General features: G+C 39.4%; 1 protein-coding gene, 1 long non-coding RNA gene and 1 pseudogene across 3 annotated transcripts in view; all 3 read left to right on the plus strand.

Annotated features, from left to right (window-relative positions):
• The first annotated feature begins 204 nt into the window (after nt 1-204).
• LOC149838424 (eukaryotic translation initiation factor 1A pseudogene) lies at nt 205-12509 on the plus strand (annotated as a pseudogene). Its single transcript, XR_016431960.1, has 2 exons — nt 205-832; nt 12235-12509. The product of XR_016431960.1 is annotated as a eukaryotic translation initiation factor 1A pseudogene (transcript).
• Nucleotides 12510-17945: 5436 nt separating this feature from the next.
• On the plus strand, nt 17946-18516 carry LOC149838425 (uncharacterized). Its single transcript, XR_016432186.1, has 2 exons — nt 17946-18071; nt 18171-18516. It is a non-coding gene; the product is annotated as an uncharacterized LOC149838425 (long non-coding RNA).
• A 1866-nt stretch (nt 18517-20382) lies between these two features.
• NHX3 (Na+/H+ (sodium hydrogen) exchanger 3) overlaps nt 20383-21770 on the plus strand; it is a 33711-nt gene continuing 32323 nt past the window's right edge. The window contains exon 1 of the mRNA XM_090008249.1: nt 20383-20547. Coding sequence (XP_089864375.1) covers nt 20383-20547 — 165 coding nt within the window. The remainder of the gene's footprint in view (nt 20548-21770) is intronic.

The following is a 21770-nucleotide window of genomic DNA, read 5'->3' on the forward strand; positions in this document are numbered from 1 at the left end:
TCGGCTAAACACGAACACGAGCTCAATCCACTGGTAAACGAGCCGCACCCGAACGTGCCCCTGTTCCGTTCGTTGGGCTCCAACCGACTCAGTGTTCTTCCAACCCAACAAACTCTGTCCTACTTGAATGTCAGAATCTCAACAGAGCGTCCAGAGTCGGAATCCGATTCCGCATCGCTCTACAAAGAGAAGAGAGCGCTCCTATCCCCCCACAGTTGTCTTCACAAAAATTTCCTCGCTAACGCAATAAAGGAGGGAGAGGAAGCCTCCCTCGTGCTTTTCACGCGAACCCAAAAAGAAGAAGGGCCACAGAAGGAGGTCTAGCGAGTGTGCAGGAGCTGCAGCCAGAGGGAAAGGAAGGAAGGAAGGAAGGAAAAGGATGCCGAAGAACAAGGGGAAGGGAGGTAAGAACAGGAAGAGGGGGAAGAATGAGGCGGACGACGAGAAGCGGGAGCTGGTCTTCAAGGAGGACGGGCAGGAGTACGCGCAGGTGCTGAGGATGCTGGGGAACGGGCGGTGCGAGGCCATGTGCATCGACGGCTCCAAGCGCCTCTGCCACATCCGCGGCAAAATGCACAAGAAGGTATGGATCGCCGCCGGCGACATCATCCTAGTGGGCCTCCGCGACTACCAGGATGACAAGGCCGATGTCATCCTCAAGTACATGCCCGACGAGGCCAGACTCCTCAAGGCCTACGGCGAGCTCCCCGAGAGCACCCGCCTCAACGAGGGCATCACCGGCGGCCTCGACGACGAGGACGAGGGCGGCGCCGACGACTACATCGAGTTCGAGGACGAGGACATCGACAAGATCTGATCTGTGCCCTTTGCGGTTCGTCTCCTTTACTCCCCTGATCTACGCCTTTCTTTTGCTTGTTTCTGTTGATTTTGATCATTTGTTCTGGAGCTAAGGTTTTCCGATTAGGTTACTGTGAATTTCGGTTGCTTGTTTGATTGCTCTGTTTTATTGTTCTTGTTGTTATTCTGGTTCTTTTCCTTGAGTTAGTTTGGATAGTGAATTAGGGTTTCTAAAAATGTAATCTGTAGTTTGATAATGAATTCTCTTTTTTTGTTTTGTTTGATTGACTGTTTGTGTTGATTCTGATTCTTTTATTCCAGAGCTAGGGTTTTCTGATTAGGTTCATGTTAGTTTCAGTTGCTTGTCCGATTGCTCCGTTTTATTGTTGTTGTTGTCACTTTTGCTTGAGTTAGTTTGTGGATAATGAATTAGGGTTTCTAAAAACGTAATCTGTAGTTTGACAATGAAGTCTCTATAGGTTCCTGTGAGTTCCAGTGTGTTGTTTGATTTTGCGTTCTCGTTCTTTTGTTTGTGTTTTCTTGGGGATGATGTATTAGGGTTTCTAATCTGTTATTTCGCTGTGGAAAAATTAGGTATCTGATGTATCTCATTTGTGTTATAGATTTTTTTATTACATAATAATTCTTGTTTTCGTTGGCCTTCCTTTTGCGGAAAGCAATAGAGATTCCTTGAGCCTTTTCTTTCTCTACATGGTCGGATCTGTTGTAATTGTTAAGTGATGTTTTTTTCCATATTTTTTTGGTTTTAACTAGAGTTTGATGGTGAAGTATTTCATTGGGACTGACTGTCATGAGTAAAGATTTGGAGGTGTGATGTTTGGATGGAGACAGTTTCATATTTTTGCTTGTCTGTCTTGTGACAAGCGTCCTGATCCTTTGTATTTTCGGGGAAGATGGAGAAGCTATATTGAGCTAAGCCGTAAAGTGTATGACAATGGATTGAGAAGTACTATATTTGATGTTTTTCCAGATTGAATGTTTAATTCTTCCTCTTGACCAAAATGATCCATGCATGACCGCCACCATCCCCTTATGCCGTTGTGCTGGATAGGAATGCCATCTTTGTCTTATACCAACATTGTTTTTCTTCACCCACTCATGATTTAGCCTTGACGGTGCAGATGGTGACTTGATATGCTTGATTCTATTGAGAAGTCTTTTGTAACAACAAGCATCTCCATCTTGATTTTAGTTCATGGATTTCTTGTTTGTTATTTTTTCTACCTTGGCATCCTCAAGAGACAGGGTTTAAATTTTAACCAAGATCTGCTTGCCTATCTTCAGCCTCAAAGTGCAAGGACTGAGGTTTCAACAGGCAGCACGTGGCCAGTGTATGGGGATCCTTTGTCAGTTAACTGTCTGGGATGATAGTGCTGACTGAAAAGAAGTTGTATATGGGTTTTGGATCCAAGTCAGGTCTGCGCAGGACCAGACCCAAATATGTTATGTTGTATAGGATCGGACCCAAACTCGGACCTGGACCCAAATACGTTATGTTGTAATTCTGTTCTTTATTAGAGGGTATTTTTGTACCCTAATCTATGTCACATGGGTGCGGGTGCGGGTGCGACACGGGTGCGGCACAATTTTAAAATTTTTGGACAGGGACTCGGCAAAAAAATATATATATATATATAATTTTATATATATATATAATTTTATTTTATTTTTAAAATGCCACAGCACAGTCACAGACTGTGACTGCAGCACTGTCACTCTTTATATATATATATTTTTAAATAAAAAATATAAAAATTGGTTTTTTAGGGACATTTTTGGACTCGGTCAAAGTTGACCGAGTCCAAAATGTGGACGGACTCGGCCTGGACTCGTTGACCGAGTCCGACTCGGTGTTGACCGAGTCCAGGCCGAGTCCGAAGCCGCACCTGAGTCCGCACCCGTGCCGGGGCGTGTCGACTCGGGTGCGGCACCTCCTTAGCCGAGTCCGTGTGACATAGACCCTAATTATTGTAACCTCTTAATATGTATTGCTGAATACCTAAGTCACAGGGACTCGGCAAAGCAGGTGTCGCACCCGCGTCAACGCGACGCGGGTGCGTGTGCGGCACTGGGTGTAGTCAACGCACCCAAGGTCATTTTTGTCCATGTTTCGGACTTAAAAAAAAACCGATGAAAAGGAGGATTAGGGCAATTTTTTTTTGCCCTAATCTGTCCTCTCCTCTCCTGCGCTGCTTAGCTCGAGCTCTCTCATCTCGACACCCCGATGCCACCTCCTAGGCTCCTCCTCTCCCTCGTCGCAGGTACATACCCTCTTCTTGTGTCGGCAATGGAGGGGCCAAGCCCCCCTGCTCCCTCTCGCTCTCTTGTTGGGTCGGCAGGGGAGGGGCTGAGCCCCCCCCTGCGCCTTCTTGCTCTCTTGTTGGGTCGGTAGGAGAGGGGCGAGCCCCTCCTGCTCCCTTTGATTTTGGCATGGGAGGGGCCGACCCCCCCCCCTCCCTGCTCCCTCTGTTTTCGGCAGGGGAGTGGCCGAGCCCCCCCACCCTGCTCCCTTTGATTTCAGGGGAGTGACCGAGCCCCCCTCTCGCTCTCTTGTTGGGTCGGCAGGGGAGGGGCTCACTCCCTCTGTTTTCGGCAGGGGAGTGCTAATGCTATATTTAATAGGCATTCTGACCTGAAATTGTTGAAGGTCGTTGAAACACGTTTTGCGTCCATCATTGTGATGGTGAAGAGGATTAAAAGAGTGAAGAATGCTTTGATTAACACGGTGACAGATGAAAATTAGACATTCTATCGTACTCATGATGATATGAAGGCTCAAGAAATTAAATAATTCATTCTTGATAATGAGTTTTGGGACAGAGAGGTATACTTCCTTCAATTTACGCAACATATTTGGGAAATGTTAAGAGAAGTTGATAATGATGAGCCCATGCTTCACAGAGTTTATGAAATATGGGATAATATGATTGAAAAAATACAAGCTATAGTTTTTAAGCATGAAAAAAAAATCCTATATTGAATGATTCAAAATTTTGTAATCATATTCTTTCAATTTTAGTAAGAAGATGGGATAAGTGCAACACGCTTTTGCATTGCATGACACATTCTTTTAATAAAAAATATTATGCAAATAAGTGGCGGGCTGGTGGTATTAGTCGTGTCCCTCCAAATTTAGACCCAGAGCTATCAAGACATGGAAATATGTGTATGACAAAACTTTTTTCAGAAGCATATCTTCTACATCAAGTCACACAAGAGTTTGAAAATTTTTCATCTTCGAGATTATATGGACCGACATTATTCACGAGAGAAGAGGATAATATAGATCCTATCACATGGTGGTCAACATTTGGATCAGAAACATCTCTTCTCCAACGTCTTGCATTAAGATTGCTATCGCAGCCTTCTAGCTCATCTTGTTGTGAAAGAAATTGAAGCACATATTCTCAAATCCACAACATGAAGAGAAACAAACTCACCAGCAAGCATGCATTGGATTTAGTATATGTTCATTCAAATCTTTGATTACTTTCGCGAACCAATGATGAATACATGTACTAATTTATTCTCTTAGTTATTTGATTATTTCTTAGTTTTTCATTTAAATATACTTGTATTATATTTAACATTTTCAAATTGGGTTTGTAACGCAGACAAGGAACATCCAAATTTTGGGATGTAAACCCAGAAGAGTGTGACTTCGAGGGAGAACATGATTTCAACATAACAAACATGGATTTAGCTGAGCCCAGTATTCCGTCTAATGATGAAAAAAATTATTAAGATCCATTACTTCATCAGGATATACTTTGGTATGTAATTTAGTTCTTTGCTGCTTTACTTATTTGATTGGTATTTAGGTTGATTTATGTAATTGCTTTACTTATTTGATTGATATTTAGGTTGATATATTGCATGCATGAAGAATGATATTATGACAATGTTAACGGTTAAAACTTTAAAATTATATATATATATATATATATATACCTTTTTGCCCTGTCGCACCTCCGCACCCAAGGTTTTTGAAAGTGCTTCACCCCCGCACCTGCACCCGCACCCATGTGACATAGATGAATACAATCTGTCAGGTTGAATCAGTTCTAGATGTGACTTTCTGCAACCTCTTCTCTCTATTGTTTTTCTTCCCTGCCTAGGTGAATCTGGAGTTCGTATTTTAACATGGTATCAGAGCAGTGTTAAAGTTGGGCTTGAGATTGCTTTCCCAAAAGGTATGTCCAAGGAGATGATCTGAGATTCCAAGTCAAGAACATGCGTGTCCTATTCAGCCTCACAACTCTGCGTCTTCTTCTTCCTCTTGCCGGTTCTGGTGATATCTCAAGATCTACTTCTTTTCTTTTTCAAATCTGCTCCTTTCTTCTCTAAAGAATCTGTAAAAGCCGTGTTTTATTCAGAATTGTCTTTCCTTCCTGTCAATCTGAAACTTCTTTTCATATTAAGATATCGTTTCTTCCTTTGATGTCTTGCCGCCAATATGAAAATCTTCGTTTTGTCTTGAAATAACGTCGATCTGATTTTCTGCTGCTAATCTGATGTTTATCTTAAATTTTTGTTCTCTATATTCAATATTTTTGCTGTTTCAAATTGCAAAGCTTCTTGACGTCTTTATCTTCTTGACCAGACATCATTTTCTCTATTCAACAAGGGATTTTATCAATTTGGGACTGATTTTGTGTCGATACGATCTGACCTCTCATGTTTTCTGATCACGTCTGGATATAATATATTTGTCATAAATTTCTGCAAAAAAAAAGGAAAGGCAGAATATTAGAGTGGCTGATTCCCTCGGTGAACTGAATCTGGTCCAGAAATCCCTTTTTTTCCTGTTCCCCGTATTCAATGTCATTTCTTTCTTTGTGTCCTTTCAAATGGATTCATCTTTTTCGCAAACGGGTCTTTCTTCTAACTTTCTTAGTCAACTAGTCTATGAAAAGTTAAATAACTCCAATTTCTTGACTTGGAAAAGACAAATTGTTTCTTTTATTAGGAGCCAAGATCTCTCCGGACATCTGGATGGATCAATCCTAACCCTTCCAAAGTTCATTTCGATGATAAAGGGGCATCCTCTACTGTGCTTCTTAGAAATCCGGATTATGTTGCTTGGATAAAAAATGACCAAACATTGGTGGCATACATCACTTCTACGCTCTCACAAGAAGTTCTTGTGGCTATTCCTGATGATTGTTCAGCTAAGGAGTTGTGGGACAAGCTAGTTTAGTCATATTCGCAGATCTTCAAGGCAAGAGTTGTGTTTCTCAAGCGAGAATTTCAAATGTTAAAGAAATATTCGATGTCTATCATGGAATACTTGAATAAAATTAAAAGCATCACGGATCAGCTGGCTATCGTAAGATGTGCGGTCAGTGATAAAGATAAAGTGCAGCAGACTTTAAGCGGGTTGGGGTCAGATTATCATGTTCTGGCAACGCCCTTGTTGTGTCTCTCAGAGCTTCCAAAGTTCGAAGATCTAGATGCAAAGTTGTTGCAGTATGAGATGATCATGAAGGGATTTTCTGTGGAGACTTATGTGCAGTCAGGGACTCAAGATGTGCTTGCTACGGGGCAGACTTATGGAAGAGGAAGAGGAGGAAGTGCCTTTCGAGGTAGGGGAGGACAAGGAAGAAATGGCTTTGTGGGTCGTGGATTGCTTCCAACGCCCAATGTGCCCTCCAATCAACAAGGTCAAAGGTCCATTCCTACTTGTTTTCTGTGTAACAGAAAATGACATATTAAAGCAAATTGTCGGTTTAATCTTCAAAGTAAGGGAAAATCTTCACTGACAGAGTTTAAGAAAGACACAAAAAATTCAAAAAGTTGGGGGAGAAGTAAAGGAGTTGCTATTGACAGCCTTGGCAGTACTGAATATGAAGCAGAATGATAAAGGCATTTGGTACATCGACTTTGGGGCAGCAACCCACGTTTCAGGTGATGCGGGTAAGCTCGTAAACCTTACTCCTTATGTTGGTAGAAATAGTACAATCACAGAAGATGGTTCTCATCACTCCATCCCACGCATTGGAAATGCCATTATACCTATGTTCAAGTCTTCCCTCAATCTTTTAAATGTCCTCCATGCTCTCAATATTCAGAAAAATATTGTTTCCGTCTCAAAACTTGTTGATAATATTAATGCCTCAGTTGTATTTACTCCCTCTTCTGTTTATGTCAATGATCTTCGCACAAGAGAGACATTCGCTGAGGGAAAGAGACGAGATAACATGTACATTTTTCAAGAAGATCCCTCCTCCTTATTCCATTCCACTTACTCATCATTGAAGCTCCATCATTGGTTTCTTTTGAGTGTGTGTATTTCTGAATGTAATAAGCCAACTCTTTGGTAAAGTCATCTGGGTCATTGTTGTTGTCGCTTCATTGAAAAACTCGTCTCAACTAATTTTATTCCTAAGTCTAGTCTGAGTCTAGTAGCATATGATATAAAATGTCTTAGCTGTCATTTATGTAAGAGTCATGTTTTACCTTTCAATTCAATCAATAAAAGTGCTTAAAGACCTTTTTGAGGTCATATGTTCTGATGTCTGGAGCCCTGCTCTAATTGCCTCTGTTTCTGGTAGTAGATATTATCTTATTTTCGTTGACATTTATTCATGTTACACTTTGATATTCTTTATGAAGCACAAGTTAGAAGTCTTTGGATTGTTTCGAAGATTTCATTCTTCTGTCAAAAACCATTTCTTTGAAAATATTCTACATTTTCAATGTGATAGAGGGGGGAGAGTTCTCCTCTAGTGATTTTATTGATTTTCTTCAACATAATGGAATAAGGAGAAGAGTGTCTTGCTCACACACCTCAACAAAATGGGATTGCTGAGATGAAGCATTGACATATTGTTGAGAGTGCAATGAGCATGATGCACGATAATAATCTCCCTATTACCTTATGGATAATGGCTTTTCACTCTACAGTGCATGTGATAAACTGGCTGCCCATGGCTATTTTAGAAAACAACTTGCCATATTTTTCTCTTTAGCACTCGTCCCGATTACCATGAATTACGCGTTTTTGGATTTGTTTGTTATGTGCATATTGACAGCTCATTGAGACATAAGTTTTAGGACAAAGCCTTGAAGTGTAGGTTTGTGGGATATGCTGAGGACTACAAGGGGTATAGGTGTTATGATCCTTCGAGCAAACACATCAAAATATCGAGAAATGTTGTTTTTGATGAGATGAACTTTGATTACCAGCCAGCTAACACCTCCAGTTTAGGTTCTAATGTTGAGGTGTACTACTCATGACTAAGCTCCGAACTCTTCTCCAACATTAATGATGGTTGTCCTCCGAATTGCTGCCAGAAAGAAACATGCGGGGAATCAACAGATGCATCACAACCAGAAGAAGTTGCGCACTCCTTGGAAACAAGAAGGTATAAGGGTGTTGTCTACACCCGACGAGAGAAGGAGCCTCCATCCGTCTCTTGTTCAGATATTGATACTCTTACTACCTCTTCACTGGCGTTGAATGTTAGGAGATCTACTCGGCCTCGACACCCACTAGACAGATGGGTCAACTATAAAAAAATTTCGATGGATTTTCAATTGTTTTTAACGTCCATAAACAAAGAGGATGAGCCTCTCACATTCTATCAAGCTGCAAACTCTAGGAAGTGGATTGAAGCAATGAATGAGGAGATGAAACCCTTACATGAATGTGGTACTTGGGAGGTTGTCCCCGGACCACTCAATATAAATGTGGTTGGGTCGAAATGGGTGTACATGATCAAATATAAACTAGATGGGAGTATTGAAAGGTACAAGGCTATACTTGTTGCCAAAGGGTTCACACAAGAACAAGGGCAAAATTTTGATAAAACATTCAGTCCGGTTGTAAAAATGGGGACTATTCAAATTGTGTTGGGTCTAGCCATTGAACATGGATGGACATTAAGCTCGCTAAATGCTAAAAATGCCTTCCTACATGGGGATCTAAAGGAGGAAGTTTATATGGAACAACCCGCTAGACATGCAGAGCGAGATGCTAATCAGTATGCGTGCAAGTTAAAAAGAGTTATCCATGGTTTGAAGCAAGCATCTCGTTCTTGGTTCGAGAGTTTTTCGCTTGAGATACAAATGCATGATTTCTCTCGGTCTCTCCTAGATCACTCATTGTTCATCTACAAGGAACAAAATGTAATCACTCTCCTATTGATATATGTAAATGACATTATTATTATAGGGAACTGCAGAACTCATATTGAGGAAGTAAAGAAATTATTGAATCAGAGATTTAAAATGAAAGATCTGGGAGATCTGCGATATTTTCTTGGGGTGGAAGTTAGCAAGACGTGTGACACTCTCTTCACTCAACACAAGTATACAATGAACATTTTTAGTAGAGCAGACATGAATGATTGTAAACATTTGGCAACCCCAAGTATCATCCATTAGAAACTGAGCTCTAAAGAAGGGGACTTATATGAAGATTCCACCAGATATCGTAGCATAGTAAGTATGTTGCAATACTTGACTTTTACTCGGCCCGACATAGTGTATTCATTACAATGAGAATACTATTCCACCAGATATCGTAGCATAGTAAGTATGTTGCAATACTTGACTTTTACTCGGCCCGACATAGTGTATTCATTACAATGAGAATACTACGGTATTTAAAAGGTATGGTTGGTGATGGACTGGTGTACAGGAAAAGTAAACTAAATCAAGATGCACATGCGATCATTGTTTATGCTGATGCTGATTGGGCAGGGGACCCTGATGAACGGCGGTCAATATCTGGTTATTGTAGTTTCATTGGGTCGAACATGATCTTTTGGAGTAGTAGAAAACAAAAGGCCATCACTAGGTCGAGTATAGAGGCTGAATACAGGTCAATGGTTGTCGCGACTGTTGAGGCTACGTGGATAAGACATCTCCTAACGGAGATAGGAGAACCGATCGCTCGATCACTTCTGCTATGTGACAATCAAAGTGCCATCAATATGTCCTTCAATCCCATTTATCGTAGTCGGGCAAAATACATTGAGATAGACCAATACTTTGTCAGACAAAAAGGTTGAAGAAAAGGAGATTGAACCTATTTTTGTGCGAACTGAAGAGCAAGTTGTAGATATATTCACCAAAGGACTGACGAAGGACAGGTTATGGATGCAGAAAGGCAAGTTGTTCATGGTTCAGGACCATGTACAACTTGAGGGAGGGTGAAAAGAAGTCATTTATGGGTTTTGGATCCAAGTCAGGTCTGTGCAGGACCAAACCCAAATACGTTATGTTGTACAGGACCCAACCTGGATCCAAATACGTTATGTTGTAATTCTGTTCTTTATTAGAGGGTATTTTCGTACCCTAATTATTGTAACCTCTTAATATGTATTGCTGAATACAATCAGTTCCAGACGTGACTTTCTGTAGCCTCTTCTCTCTATTGTTCTTCTTCCCTGTGCAGGTGAATCTGGAGTTTGTATTTTAACACTAACAGGGTTGTAAAATTCAGCATGAATCTGCAAGGATAGGAATGCTTTTGGAATATAATTATATAACAACTAAGACATGGCAACTTCATCCCATATATTTTCTATGGACCTTATCAACTGCCCTTCTAATTCTTCCTGTTACTTCTGGAGGGTTGCGTCAGATGAAATATAGTTATTGCAAGGAGTTTCATGTGCAAATTTCTATGGACTCAAATTACTAGAGGAGGTGTGTGTAGCAGTGAGATGAGTGAAAGAAGAGTCCTTGATGACTGGCCTACCATTACATGGTGTAAAGATTTCTTGATGAATTGGCCTACCATTACATGGTGTAAAGAGTTCTGGATGGATTGGGCCTACCTTACATGGTTTACCATTGGACTTTTCTATCTGGCCTTGTTCTTTCCATTCAGCAAAATTCCATTTGTTTGGATGAAGAATTATCATGACTGGTTATATTTGGTTATCTGAATTATTGTTGTCATCTTTCTGTAACTGTCTTATGGTTGAATCTCTTAATCATGGATAATTCTGAAATGTGGCTTTGGTGGATCGATAGTTCCAGCAACTCTTTTTTAATTCAGTGTGTAGGCAACAAATTATTCTACATGTTCCTGTGTGTGCGCATGTGTGTGTAGCTAATGGTTATGGCTAAAGCTGTAGTTATGGTGAATTACCAAGATTGCATGATTAAACGGTGATTATCCATGTGAATTTCAACCTTTGAAGAGCCAATGAGCCCGATTCCCATGCCAAGCTTATTATCTGCATATTTTTCTTATGGTGCCCATTACACCCTTTAGATGTTCCTAAGCTTTAGGAGATTCCTAGTTAAGGTCATTTTTTCAGCAAGAAGTGAGCAAGATATAAAACTTGTTTTCTTTTACATGGGGTATGCCTTACCTTTCAAAGCATCTTTTTTATTCATTTAACATCACTGACATGTCTATTTTTAGATTCACATGTTTGTTAGACAAAGTATATTTTCATGATTTTTTTTCTTTTCTTTTTTCTTCCTGTCTTTCCTTTTTTTTCTTAAGAATCTGTGCCAAGAGATGCCAGATCGTGGCAACTTCAGGTTACTGAGCTCTGGGTGTCATTGCTGGTGTCACTTCTGTGTAGGTTCTAGCTTCTGCTAGGGGTTTGAAGGGTTCTTAGTGTAAGACATTATCCTTGCCAGGTCCTACGGTACCCAACTTGTATTGTCTATGAAAAGAAGACTGCGGAGGTGGACCTTTTTTAACTGGTTTTGTGCACACAGTTTAGTATACATGGACATGCGTATAGCATTTATTTGACATTAAACCTGTCTTTTTAGGCTGGAGGCTCCATAGGTTCAACATGTGAAGCCCTTCTAGTATTTGATTAATCTAATAATATCCTTGGATGCTCAATAATCTCACTGATAGTGATATATATGCATCAACTTATCTGTGTCTAAAGCAAAAAAGAATGAATTGCCCATTTGAGTTGGAAATCCTTTTCAATGTAAGTTCATTGTGTGCATGTACTTGTGCAAATCTGTCATGCTGTACATCCATATAGCATAGTATCATAGTTTCCAGCATTATCCTGACAAGATTATGTCCTTGCTTTTGGGCTCGACCGAGAACAAATTCCAAGTGTCATTGGATTCTTTTTTTCCCCTCTTAAACAGGATTAGCCAAGCTTGGGGTTAGCCCCTTATGGGATCCAAACCCAAAACCTATTGGATCATGAAACTCCACACTGGATTTTTTCATATTAAAAATAAATAAAAAAGAACGAGGTCTCGCTCGACATGTTTCCTTTAATGTTTTATCTTAAGACAATGGCTCTTTATTTTCTTTTTAGTTGGTGAGATCTTCTTCAGATATGATAGTCTCTGTCATCTTGGCTCTTTAGTATCTTGTTTCAAGTATCAAGTACCAGATAGCTCTGGTTGTAGATCAGCAGCAGGTTCCTTTAGCTGACAGTTTTTTCACTGATGTGATGAATGCAATTGCAGGAACCGCTTGGCGGTGCTCTGTTCTGGTGTATGAAGTTGCCACAGCAGAAGCCTTTGTGGCTCTTTGAAAATTTAGTAGTTGTTGCTACTGAACCAAATGGATTAGTGTTGCGTTACTGAGTCTTTCTGTGCTTGCCTTACCAGGTAAGGTAATAGGATTATATACATGTTATGGTGGTGGACAAATAAAGGCTGATGATTTTTTTTATTATTATTATTATGTTAATGAGGTAGAATTTCGATCAAATGGTATCTTCTGTGATGGGATGCAAACTTGAAAATAGGTCGTGGGGAGCTGCATTATTTCTTGTTCTGCCTTTCTCGGCAGAACATCTTGTCATTTGTTTGCCATTTAGATAATTTTTTATCGTTTAATAATTTGTTCATATCTTATTGTGATAAATCCAAAATATCGCCAACCATGAATGAATCTCGCAGTTGATACCTGCCCACCAATAGACGTGTGAACGAGAGGATTTCAAGTAAATTGCATACAGTGACACTTTTGACTCATGCATTACGGCTGAAATATGGTGTATATCTTGGCATAATAAGCGTCCACCGTAGGGGGCAAAGCTTGCTTAAAAAGCGCTGGTCCTTCGATGGGTGAAAGACTAATTCCTATTTTCAAGATAACTTGCTCATTCAAACCAAATTAGATGATTCCTGATTTTTAAACAGTATCTTTCATTTTCCTTTCCCCCCTACACAACCTTAGCCATAGAAATTTTGAGGCTGTGGAATGTTTCTTCACGAATATTTCTCCTCCACAAACTTTGCAACATGATTGGCTTCATATTTCCATAGTCTGTATTTATGGCCATTCAACATAACCTTTGGGAGTTCCTAGATCAAAATGTCTAAATGGTAGTGGCCGATTTATTTACCAACCACCTGTGTTCATGATCTATGCTTATTCTAGAGCATCAAATTTCGGTTACCTTTTTGCCTTTTGAAAATCTCCAGTAATAGAGTTTGCTTCAAAGGACTGACCTTTTCCTCTCATGCAACCAACTGATCTTGTCTCACGTAACTAGTTTTTAAAGTTGGGCTTCCTAGATGAATCATTCCATTTCGTTCAACTGCATGAACTCTATAGGCAGAACTAATTTTGTGAATGTATTTATAAATTATTTTACCATAAATTCATGGTCTTTGGTTTTACCTCACTAATGTCATTATCTAAATCATAGAGCTAGTGGGTAGTTGGAACTGATTTTCGCCACTTACAGTCACTTGTATTGACTAGATTTCATGTTGCTATCATCCATCAAAGTTCCTATTCTGGACTATAACTAGAATGGACTTTGGAAGTTTCTGCACCAGATCTTGAAGTCTCACATGAGGAGCTCTATCTTGACCTCTGTGTTTTACGTTTATTAAACACCTCTTCAATGAAAGCCCCATGCCTTGAGGAGCCTGTGAATTTCACTAATATGGTATCTGAGTTATGATTTATGAGACAAGTAGGCGTTTCTCAGCCTATCGAGGGTTAAATATTTTCAAATCTATGACTACCCAAGTCTTGTCTTCTAGCAAGAGCCATAGATATTGCCCGATTAATTTGGTTCTTGATTGCTAGAAATTCTTGGACCGCCATCATGGATATTAATAGTTTGCTTCACCATCAGTCTGTGAAAAAATTGAAATAAATTTCCGTCTCATTATAAAATATATCCAAAGCCACGGTTCATGATGAATTACTTCAATAGATCACATGTTTGACCAATCTTGATAAGTAGCTCAGAATTAAAAGATCCAAGTGGGTTGGATTTTCGGTCTGTATCTCTCCCAAAACCTGCCAATATTACTGGTTATGGGCAGCTCATGCATGGCTTAAAGCAGGTCAGATTCAGAACATCCATGGTTGTGTCTGACTAGACCCGGATCTGGATTTGGATAAGTATGGAAAGTCATATCTGTTGAGCTAGGATATAAACCAGCCTGCTTTTACCCTTTTAACTTCATGAGGACGAAGGATATTGTTGGATTTTGTCAGACCTCGTGGGATAAAGCTATGGATAGGATCCATATATGAGAATCTAATGGTGAGACTTGAGTTAGATCCGGATTTGGATATGGACCTAACTTTTGAAAAAACAGATGCGCTCCATTCAGACATCTTGTAACTCATATCCAACTCATTTGCATCCTCTGGTACTTGTATTGCCAATGCTTTGAAAATATCATGATTTTACTGCAATATCTCAAAAGCCAATACAATGGGGAGATAGCTGGATGGTCAATTAGGTTGCAATACCATAACCAAAGGGTCTTGTATTCGAATCTCAAAAAGCATCTACTCCCACATAATAGAAGGTTTGATTTATTATTTTTTTTGAGTTTTTTGGTTGATCAGACCCTATAAATATGATCTCCATGCATTTTTTAGTAGAAAACAAGTTCTTACTTGTAGGTTTTTTAAGATCTTAAGAAAATAGAAGGCCCACAATGTAGCAAAATTGATGACTTGAATAATCTTAGTTTTACATCCAAAACCCATGATCCAAGGCATGATTCTTATGAAATAGACTTTGATGAATGCATCAATGAAGTCCGATTGATAAGATGCAACCTAAACATATGGTTTTCACTAGGTGGATATATATATATATATATATATATATATATATATATATATATATATATATATATATAGAGAGAGAGAGAGAGAGAGAGAGAGAGAGAGAGAGAGAGAGAGAGAGAGAGAGAGAGAGAGAGTAGCTGCTAACCCTTTTTCTAGCTAACTACTAGCTAACCGAGTTTTTGAAGGTTTTTTTTTTTCATGTTTTCTTAAATCTAACGACATAGTCAATTTATTAAGAAATAACACTTGGATCATGTTTTTTTTAATAGAAAACATGATCTTTTAAGCTTTGAATATTTATGAAAATCTTAGACCATCGATTTTTAAACCTTATAAAAAACTACCTGAGTATTATAATCAAATGATCCCAGAGTTAATTCTTATAAAATCTAGCATGTAGGACACATCATTTAAGAAAAACATGAAAAAACCCTCAAAAAGACTGCAATTAGCTATAAAAGTAGCTAACTGCTACCACTTCTTCTCCCACTCTATGTAAATAATTAGTACTAAATAGGGATGGCAGTGCACCGGGGTGGGGGACAAGGTCCCCCACCTCAAAATCCGAAACTTGAACGGCTCTCAAAAAAATTTTGTGGAACGACTTATCCATCCAAGGTGTTCTGGCAGTTGTTCATCAAATCACCTGACCTTTTTCTCGATATTTAAAAAAAAAAAACTGCCTACAAAATCAAAGACCTAACCGCTCTTACTCTGCCTACCGTATCTACGGTCGTGTCCTGGCAGCATGCCGTATCTATGATCGTGTCCTGGCAGCATAAAACCCCATGGGCTTACCGCTTGCCTCCACCTGACCTGCTCATTTTTTCAAGGCAGCAGAAAATATAAGGTGGAGCCCACGCTACATTGAACATTTCCAGGGTAGTTGGATCTTGGAAGGGAAAAAAAGGTCGTCAGGTCGTTGTATCATTAATGAAATGACGTCACATCTATGTCACACGTATCACTGATAAAAAAAAATATTGCGATTTTATCGTGATATTTTGAGAGGATGAGATAATACCAAAACAATAGAATATACAATGATACTTGTGCAATAAAAACATTTTTAAATATTGTAATATTTTTATATATTTTATGTTGCACGAAATAACCAAAATAAAGGGGAGGTGAACGTATCAGAAGTTTCTGGCATTTGGTGCCCCCCCTACTCAAACTCCGACCTAGGATAGTGTCAAAAGTTTTAAACGGGCAAAAAGTTGGTAGAAAAGCTTTTGGCATAAATTTAGAACTTTTGCTTTGATGCATTTTTATCGACAAAATATCAGAAAAACAAATCAATTAAAAATCATTAAAATACCACAGAACTAAAAATATAAAATTAAAAAACAAATTTCTAGGTAAATAGCAAATATTATCCGATCGATAAAATCATGACATCTTTGTTTGAATGATAATATTATGAGACTTTAATGGTATTGCCATGTTTTGGCTGTTTAAAATGATAACTTCGTTTTTCACAATATTTCAAAATATCGTCCAACATTTGTCACTACCATTGACTCGGTACCAAAAAAAAAACTCCCAGGTTGTCCTGTCAAAATTTTCTTAGGGTGTCAGCTTGGATTCATGTATATTAATAATCTCAAGAATGAGAATTCACATTTTATATGACATAGAATTTTCTTGTTTGGAGGAAAACTGGAATATGTTTACCAACCAAATATGTTTGCTGGTATATATGAATCGAGATTTTCATAGGTATTTTTTGCAAATCTAATCCTGCAGATGTATTCGGCTTGGTCCATTTGCTAAGAATCGATTGTTGGATCATCGTAATCGAATCAAGAAATGCAATTTTTTAATTTATGCTTGAATATTTATAAAAATTCAAAGCCATTGATTTTCAATCATTAAAAGATCGTTCTTATACATCTTAATTGGATGATCAAAGAGTTATTTGTTTCTATAAAATCAAGAAATTTTTGAAAAAAACAAAAAAACCTATAAAAATCTTGATCCATACCATTAAATATATTTGGTTGGTAAGCATATTTCACTTACCCTTGTTTGGATGCGATATTTCTTTTAAGAAAGAGAATTATAAAAATCTAGAATTCCATCTTTAGAGTTCCCACCTCCTTAGGTATTTTTTTAAATCCATAGAGATATCGGAATTCCCGACCCCGATACCATCCCTCCTTCCCCTATGGTTCTTCCCTCCCTCTTGATCGTTCTTTCATCTCTTAATTTGTTCTCTCTTCCTCCTCTCTCTCTTCAAAATTCACATGGGATGACTTTAGGGACTCCCATGAAAGCACATGGGATGACTTTAATTTGGACATCTCTAACCCACACCACCGGGCCACGTAAGACCCGGTGGTCGTGGGGCTCCACCCGGGGTTTTTCTTGGCTCGGCAGAGGGATTTTTTTTTTTATGACAAGGAACGTTTCTCATCATAAAAAAATCACCTTAAACCAGATCTGTCCCAATTCTGATAGGCGGCCAACAAAATTTTGACAGGATCCTGTCACGCAACCAATGTTGTAAGAATGGTCTCGGACCCTTGACCCGATTTTTAAATTGATTCAAAGAATCTGACAATTCCGATTCGGTGATGAATATAACTGAATCGGAAAACTTTTAACCACAAATTAACACGTGTCATAAAAAAATATTAATATTTATTATAAAATTATTTTTATCAAACGAAAATAAGCTGAATCAGCCTTGTACATATCAATTTCCGGTCGATACACATGAATTTTCCGATTCAGGCCGGCTTGGCACCGATGCAGACAACATTGCACACAACAACACGTATCGCCCAAAGAGATTGGGCTGAACGAATTGGAGGGAAGAACAGGTGCCCTTCTTTATTGTCACCTAATTCCTACTTAGTTTTGACCCATTCGGTGAGGATTAGCTCCTTCAAATGTGTCAACTTCAATTACGTCTCTCTTATGTGTTTTTCCAAAAAATGTTATCTTTGTTGGTCTGGGTCCTGTGTGTTTTGTTTGCAGATTTCAACGTCTGTTGAACCTGTCGTAATGTTGATATCTTTGATTCGTCTCTCTCTCTCTCTCTCTCTCTCTCTCTCTCTCTCTCTCTCTCTCAACCAGCTATAAATAGGTGAATATGAGGAGGCCATTTTCATATCAGTCTCAAGGGAAAGGAAGCCACTTTCATATATCCAACTGAAGGAAACAATGACTGCTTCCAAGGGTGTTGTGATAGTCTGCGTTGTATTGGTAGCCCTTCTGTTCATGACATCAGAAGTCGCAGCTGGTAATGGCTTTAATTATCTTCCCTCCTTTGTTTATATCCAGATATATATACATAGATATGTGGAGGTACTGACTAACCTTGTTGCTGCATGTGTTGAAGGGCGTGGTGGATACAACAGGGCTGAAGCTGATGCTCATATTGATGGCCGCGGTGGATACAACAAGGCTGTGGATGCTCATGTTGATGGCCGCGGTGGATATAACAAGTATGAACCAACCAAAGGAGCAGCAGTGCACGTTAATGGCCGTGGTGGATACAATTAATGAAAAAATAAGCTGCCAACACCAACTATATAGCAAGGTGTTTGGTCTTCCATAATCCATGTATATGATAAGCAAATAAAGCCGTTGGCTAGATGATGTCCTTTCATCTTTTCTCTTGTTTGGATGGTATGACAATAAAAATGGCAAGAGAATTAATTCTAAGTGTTGCTACTTCTATTTCATACTTGCTCAAATTCATGCTCTGAATCTTGAAAGCTTCTAAAAACCTCTCAGAAGCAAGCTTAGGAAGCATAATTCATTTTTACGCTTTTTAAAGCTTTACAGGAAACTCATTTTTAATTCTTCAATATGGTATTGATCGTTCGTTGGTGCTGAAAATTCATTGTTTCATGTTAGAAGAGTTATATTTTCATTTTTAAAATTAGTTTTATTGGAAATTCTAGTTGTGACGAGGGCATTCGAGAAAAAGGCTTAGAGGCACATTTAGGTTGGACACAGGTGAGTCCTGCAAGAGCTCTAGATAATAGTAAGTGGGTCGGCTAATTAAGGCATTCAAACTGAAGGGTGTCAAGAGTTCAATACTCGGAGGTCGTCTCCCTTTGTCAAGTAGAGCAGATTCAATGATCGGGCTGAACACTTCCCAACCAAGTAGCACCACGTTGTGCCTGCAACCCTTCCATTAATTCAGAATGCACATAAGAGTGTTCGGCCCTGAACACACAACCACGTCCCGCAACTATGATATAGCTGACAGCCATGTACCCCGAACATGCACAATGGTAGCAAATCCAGTTCCCCACATGGGCATGCTTATCTTATATGCTCTGTCTTGAAAATGGCCTTCTTCATTTGCCATCAATGTGTTGGAACAATTGTAGACCCATACTAATTCATACGGGAACCTGTCTTGGCCAGATCCGTCATAGACTGGATCTGATATTTCTAGAGCAAACTCTTTTTTTTTTTTTGAGACAAAGAGATTTCTAGAGCAAACTCAAACCGACTTTCTAGATGGTTCACTTGCTTATACCCCCACAAGATATAAATTCAAAGCAGATGAGCGACATGGGTCTGAAATAAATAATATACCCAAAACCCAATTATTATATTTTTGGATTTGGATAAGACAATATCTAATGAAACAGGACCTGAAACCTAATTGGATCGATCATACCAGCTTAATTATGCTTGTAATCTCGGCAAGGCCGTTGCCCAGCATTCGGATCCAAAGGCAGGGTGGTTATGGGTGTAAACAGGTCAGACTCGGATCGAATCTGAGCATTACTATATCCGCCCTCATCAGATAAGCATAATTGGATTCAGATTGGGATTTGGAGTAGGATAAGAAGAAGGCAATTTTAAATCCAGATCCTATTAGCTGGTCAGATGCATTTTACATATAATTGGGTCAGATTATCTATGGAACACGAATTCATTTTGGTTCAAATGCAAAACACTGTATGCCGTATCCAAATACGATTATTAATCAGATTCTATTAGCTTTACTGAATCCGATTAATTAGATTTGGATTCAATATCAAAACTCATTCCAAGTTGGCATTGCTAACTAGGGGGTGGGGGTGCAAATAGATTGGATTCAGTCAGATCTGCAATCCGAGTCCAACACATTATTCTAGGTTTCGAATCTTAACATAGAATCTAAATATACAAGACCAGACCTTTTCCAGATTTGGGTTTAGATCGGATCAGCATTTTCCATGGGATCTTTTTTATTTTAATGAAAAAGAAAATAAAGATCCCGTTGCATGACAGGGAATTAATTAAGAAGATCTAAAATACTGTACGGATCAGATGCAGAATACCAGGATCTAATAAAATCCGACCCGTTTCCAGTTCAGCAACAGGGGTTGCGCGGCCACCCTCGCGCTTGGTTCTTACACCAGGCGGAGTCGCATGGGCACGTGTCGCGCCATTACGCATTCGAGTCATTTCTCTGCTCATCCCTTCCGCTTACATGGACACGCTCCTACCAAACTTTGCCTTTCTCTCTGTGTTGCGTGTCTCCCGTCTTTATCTGCAAAGAGGAAGAAGAAAGAAAGAAAGAAGCCCTTCTTCATCATCGATCGATGGCGATGCTTCTCCCGCGTGATGGGTTCATTTCCAACGAGACGGACCCGAGCCACGTGGCGTCGATGTCGGTGTTCGTGGTGGTGCTCTGCCTCTGCATCGTCGTCGGTCACCTGCTCGGGGAGAATCGGTGGGTCAATGAGTCCATCACCGCTCTCTTGATCGTAAGCCCCCCCTTCTTCCTCTTCCCTGATCGTACGCACTCTTCTTCTGTAGTATTCTCAGATCCCCATTCTCTCAATTTTTTTGTTTTTAGAGCATATGTTTCGCTTTTAGCTATGTCACACCGACACTTCACTTAGCAAGTGTGTCTCCTTGACACACCGTGTCATTTCACCGACACGGTGAAACCTGACTCGGGAAATTCTGTCTCCCTAACTTCACTTGTATCTTTTTGTTTTCTTCATTGTTTACTCTCTATTTACTTGCATGTTCCTTTCTTTTCTTTTTTTTTTCAAATCCGTCATTGATTAACCTTTATAATAAGGATTGAGAATTTCTTTTGAAGAATTTGTCCCTACAATAGTATTCATGCGTTGCTGTTAATTTGAGGACAAGTGATAGGCTGGCTTATTAACGTGTAATAGGAAATGTTGATTTTGAATGGGTGGGGAAGGAAATGTGAAGATAGAGTTAGGATGCCGAAAGTTGGGGATTGGGTACGGTAAGTTTCTATCCGTTTAAACATAATATTATTAAGTTGATAATATTTACTTTTAGGTAATAGAACTATAGTATAAAAGCTGCAAATGATAGAAGAATAAATATTGGTAAAGTTTTTGAAGTGGGACTTCCTTGAATTAGTCTCTCTCTTTCTCTCTCAAAATATACATAGAGGGACGGGGGTAAGGGTATCAACGGGTCTGGTTTGGTTCGGACCCAGGTGAAACCAGACTTGGATCCGATTTTCAGGTATGGTATCGGGTCCGGAACCGAGTTTAATTGGGTCTACTATAAGAAAAACCATAGTTGGACCCAATAAGAACTACATGAACCAGACCTGGTAAAATAATACTTTTTAGCATTTTTTATATTGAAAAATTGCGATCTAAATCAGAACTCAGGTCAGGCTTGGGTCTGGTATAAAATTTCACAAACTACACCCGGATCCATGTATTAATTAGACTTTTGGATCTGGGTCAGGGTCTTAATCGGGTCTTCTTATTCATCACCATACTCGAATCCTATAAGGTTTGGTCCGGGTAAACCAGACCCGTTGACACCCCTATATGGGAGCGCCCTGGTCCTTGCCTGCCCCCCTTGGTTCCGCCCACTGCACAAATGGGTCCCAAGTCCCAACACCTATTTCATGGAGCCCCTCCACTAACTATGGTTGTTGAGATGCTGCTGCATGGTGACATTTCTTTAATTTATTTTTCCTGTGAGG

The sequence above is a fragment of the Nuphar pumila genome, chromosome 5 (assembly GCF_984573655.1).
Source record: "Nuphar pumila chromosome 5, dmNupPumi1.hap1.1, whole genome shotgun sequence".
Classification (NCBI taxonomy): domain Eukaryota; kingdom Viridiplantae; phylum Streptophyta; class Magnoliopsida; order Nymphaeales; family Nymphaeaceae; genus Nuphar; species Nuphar pumila.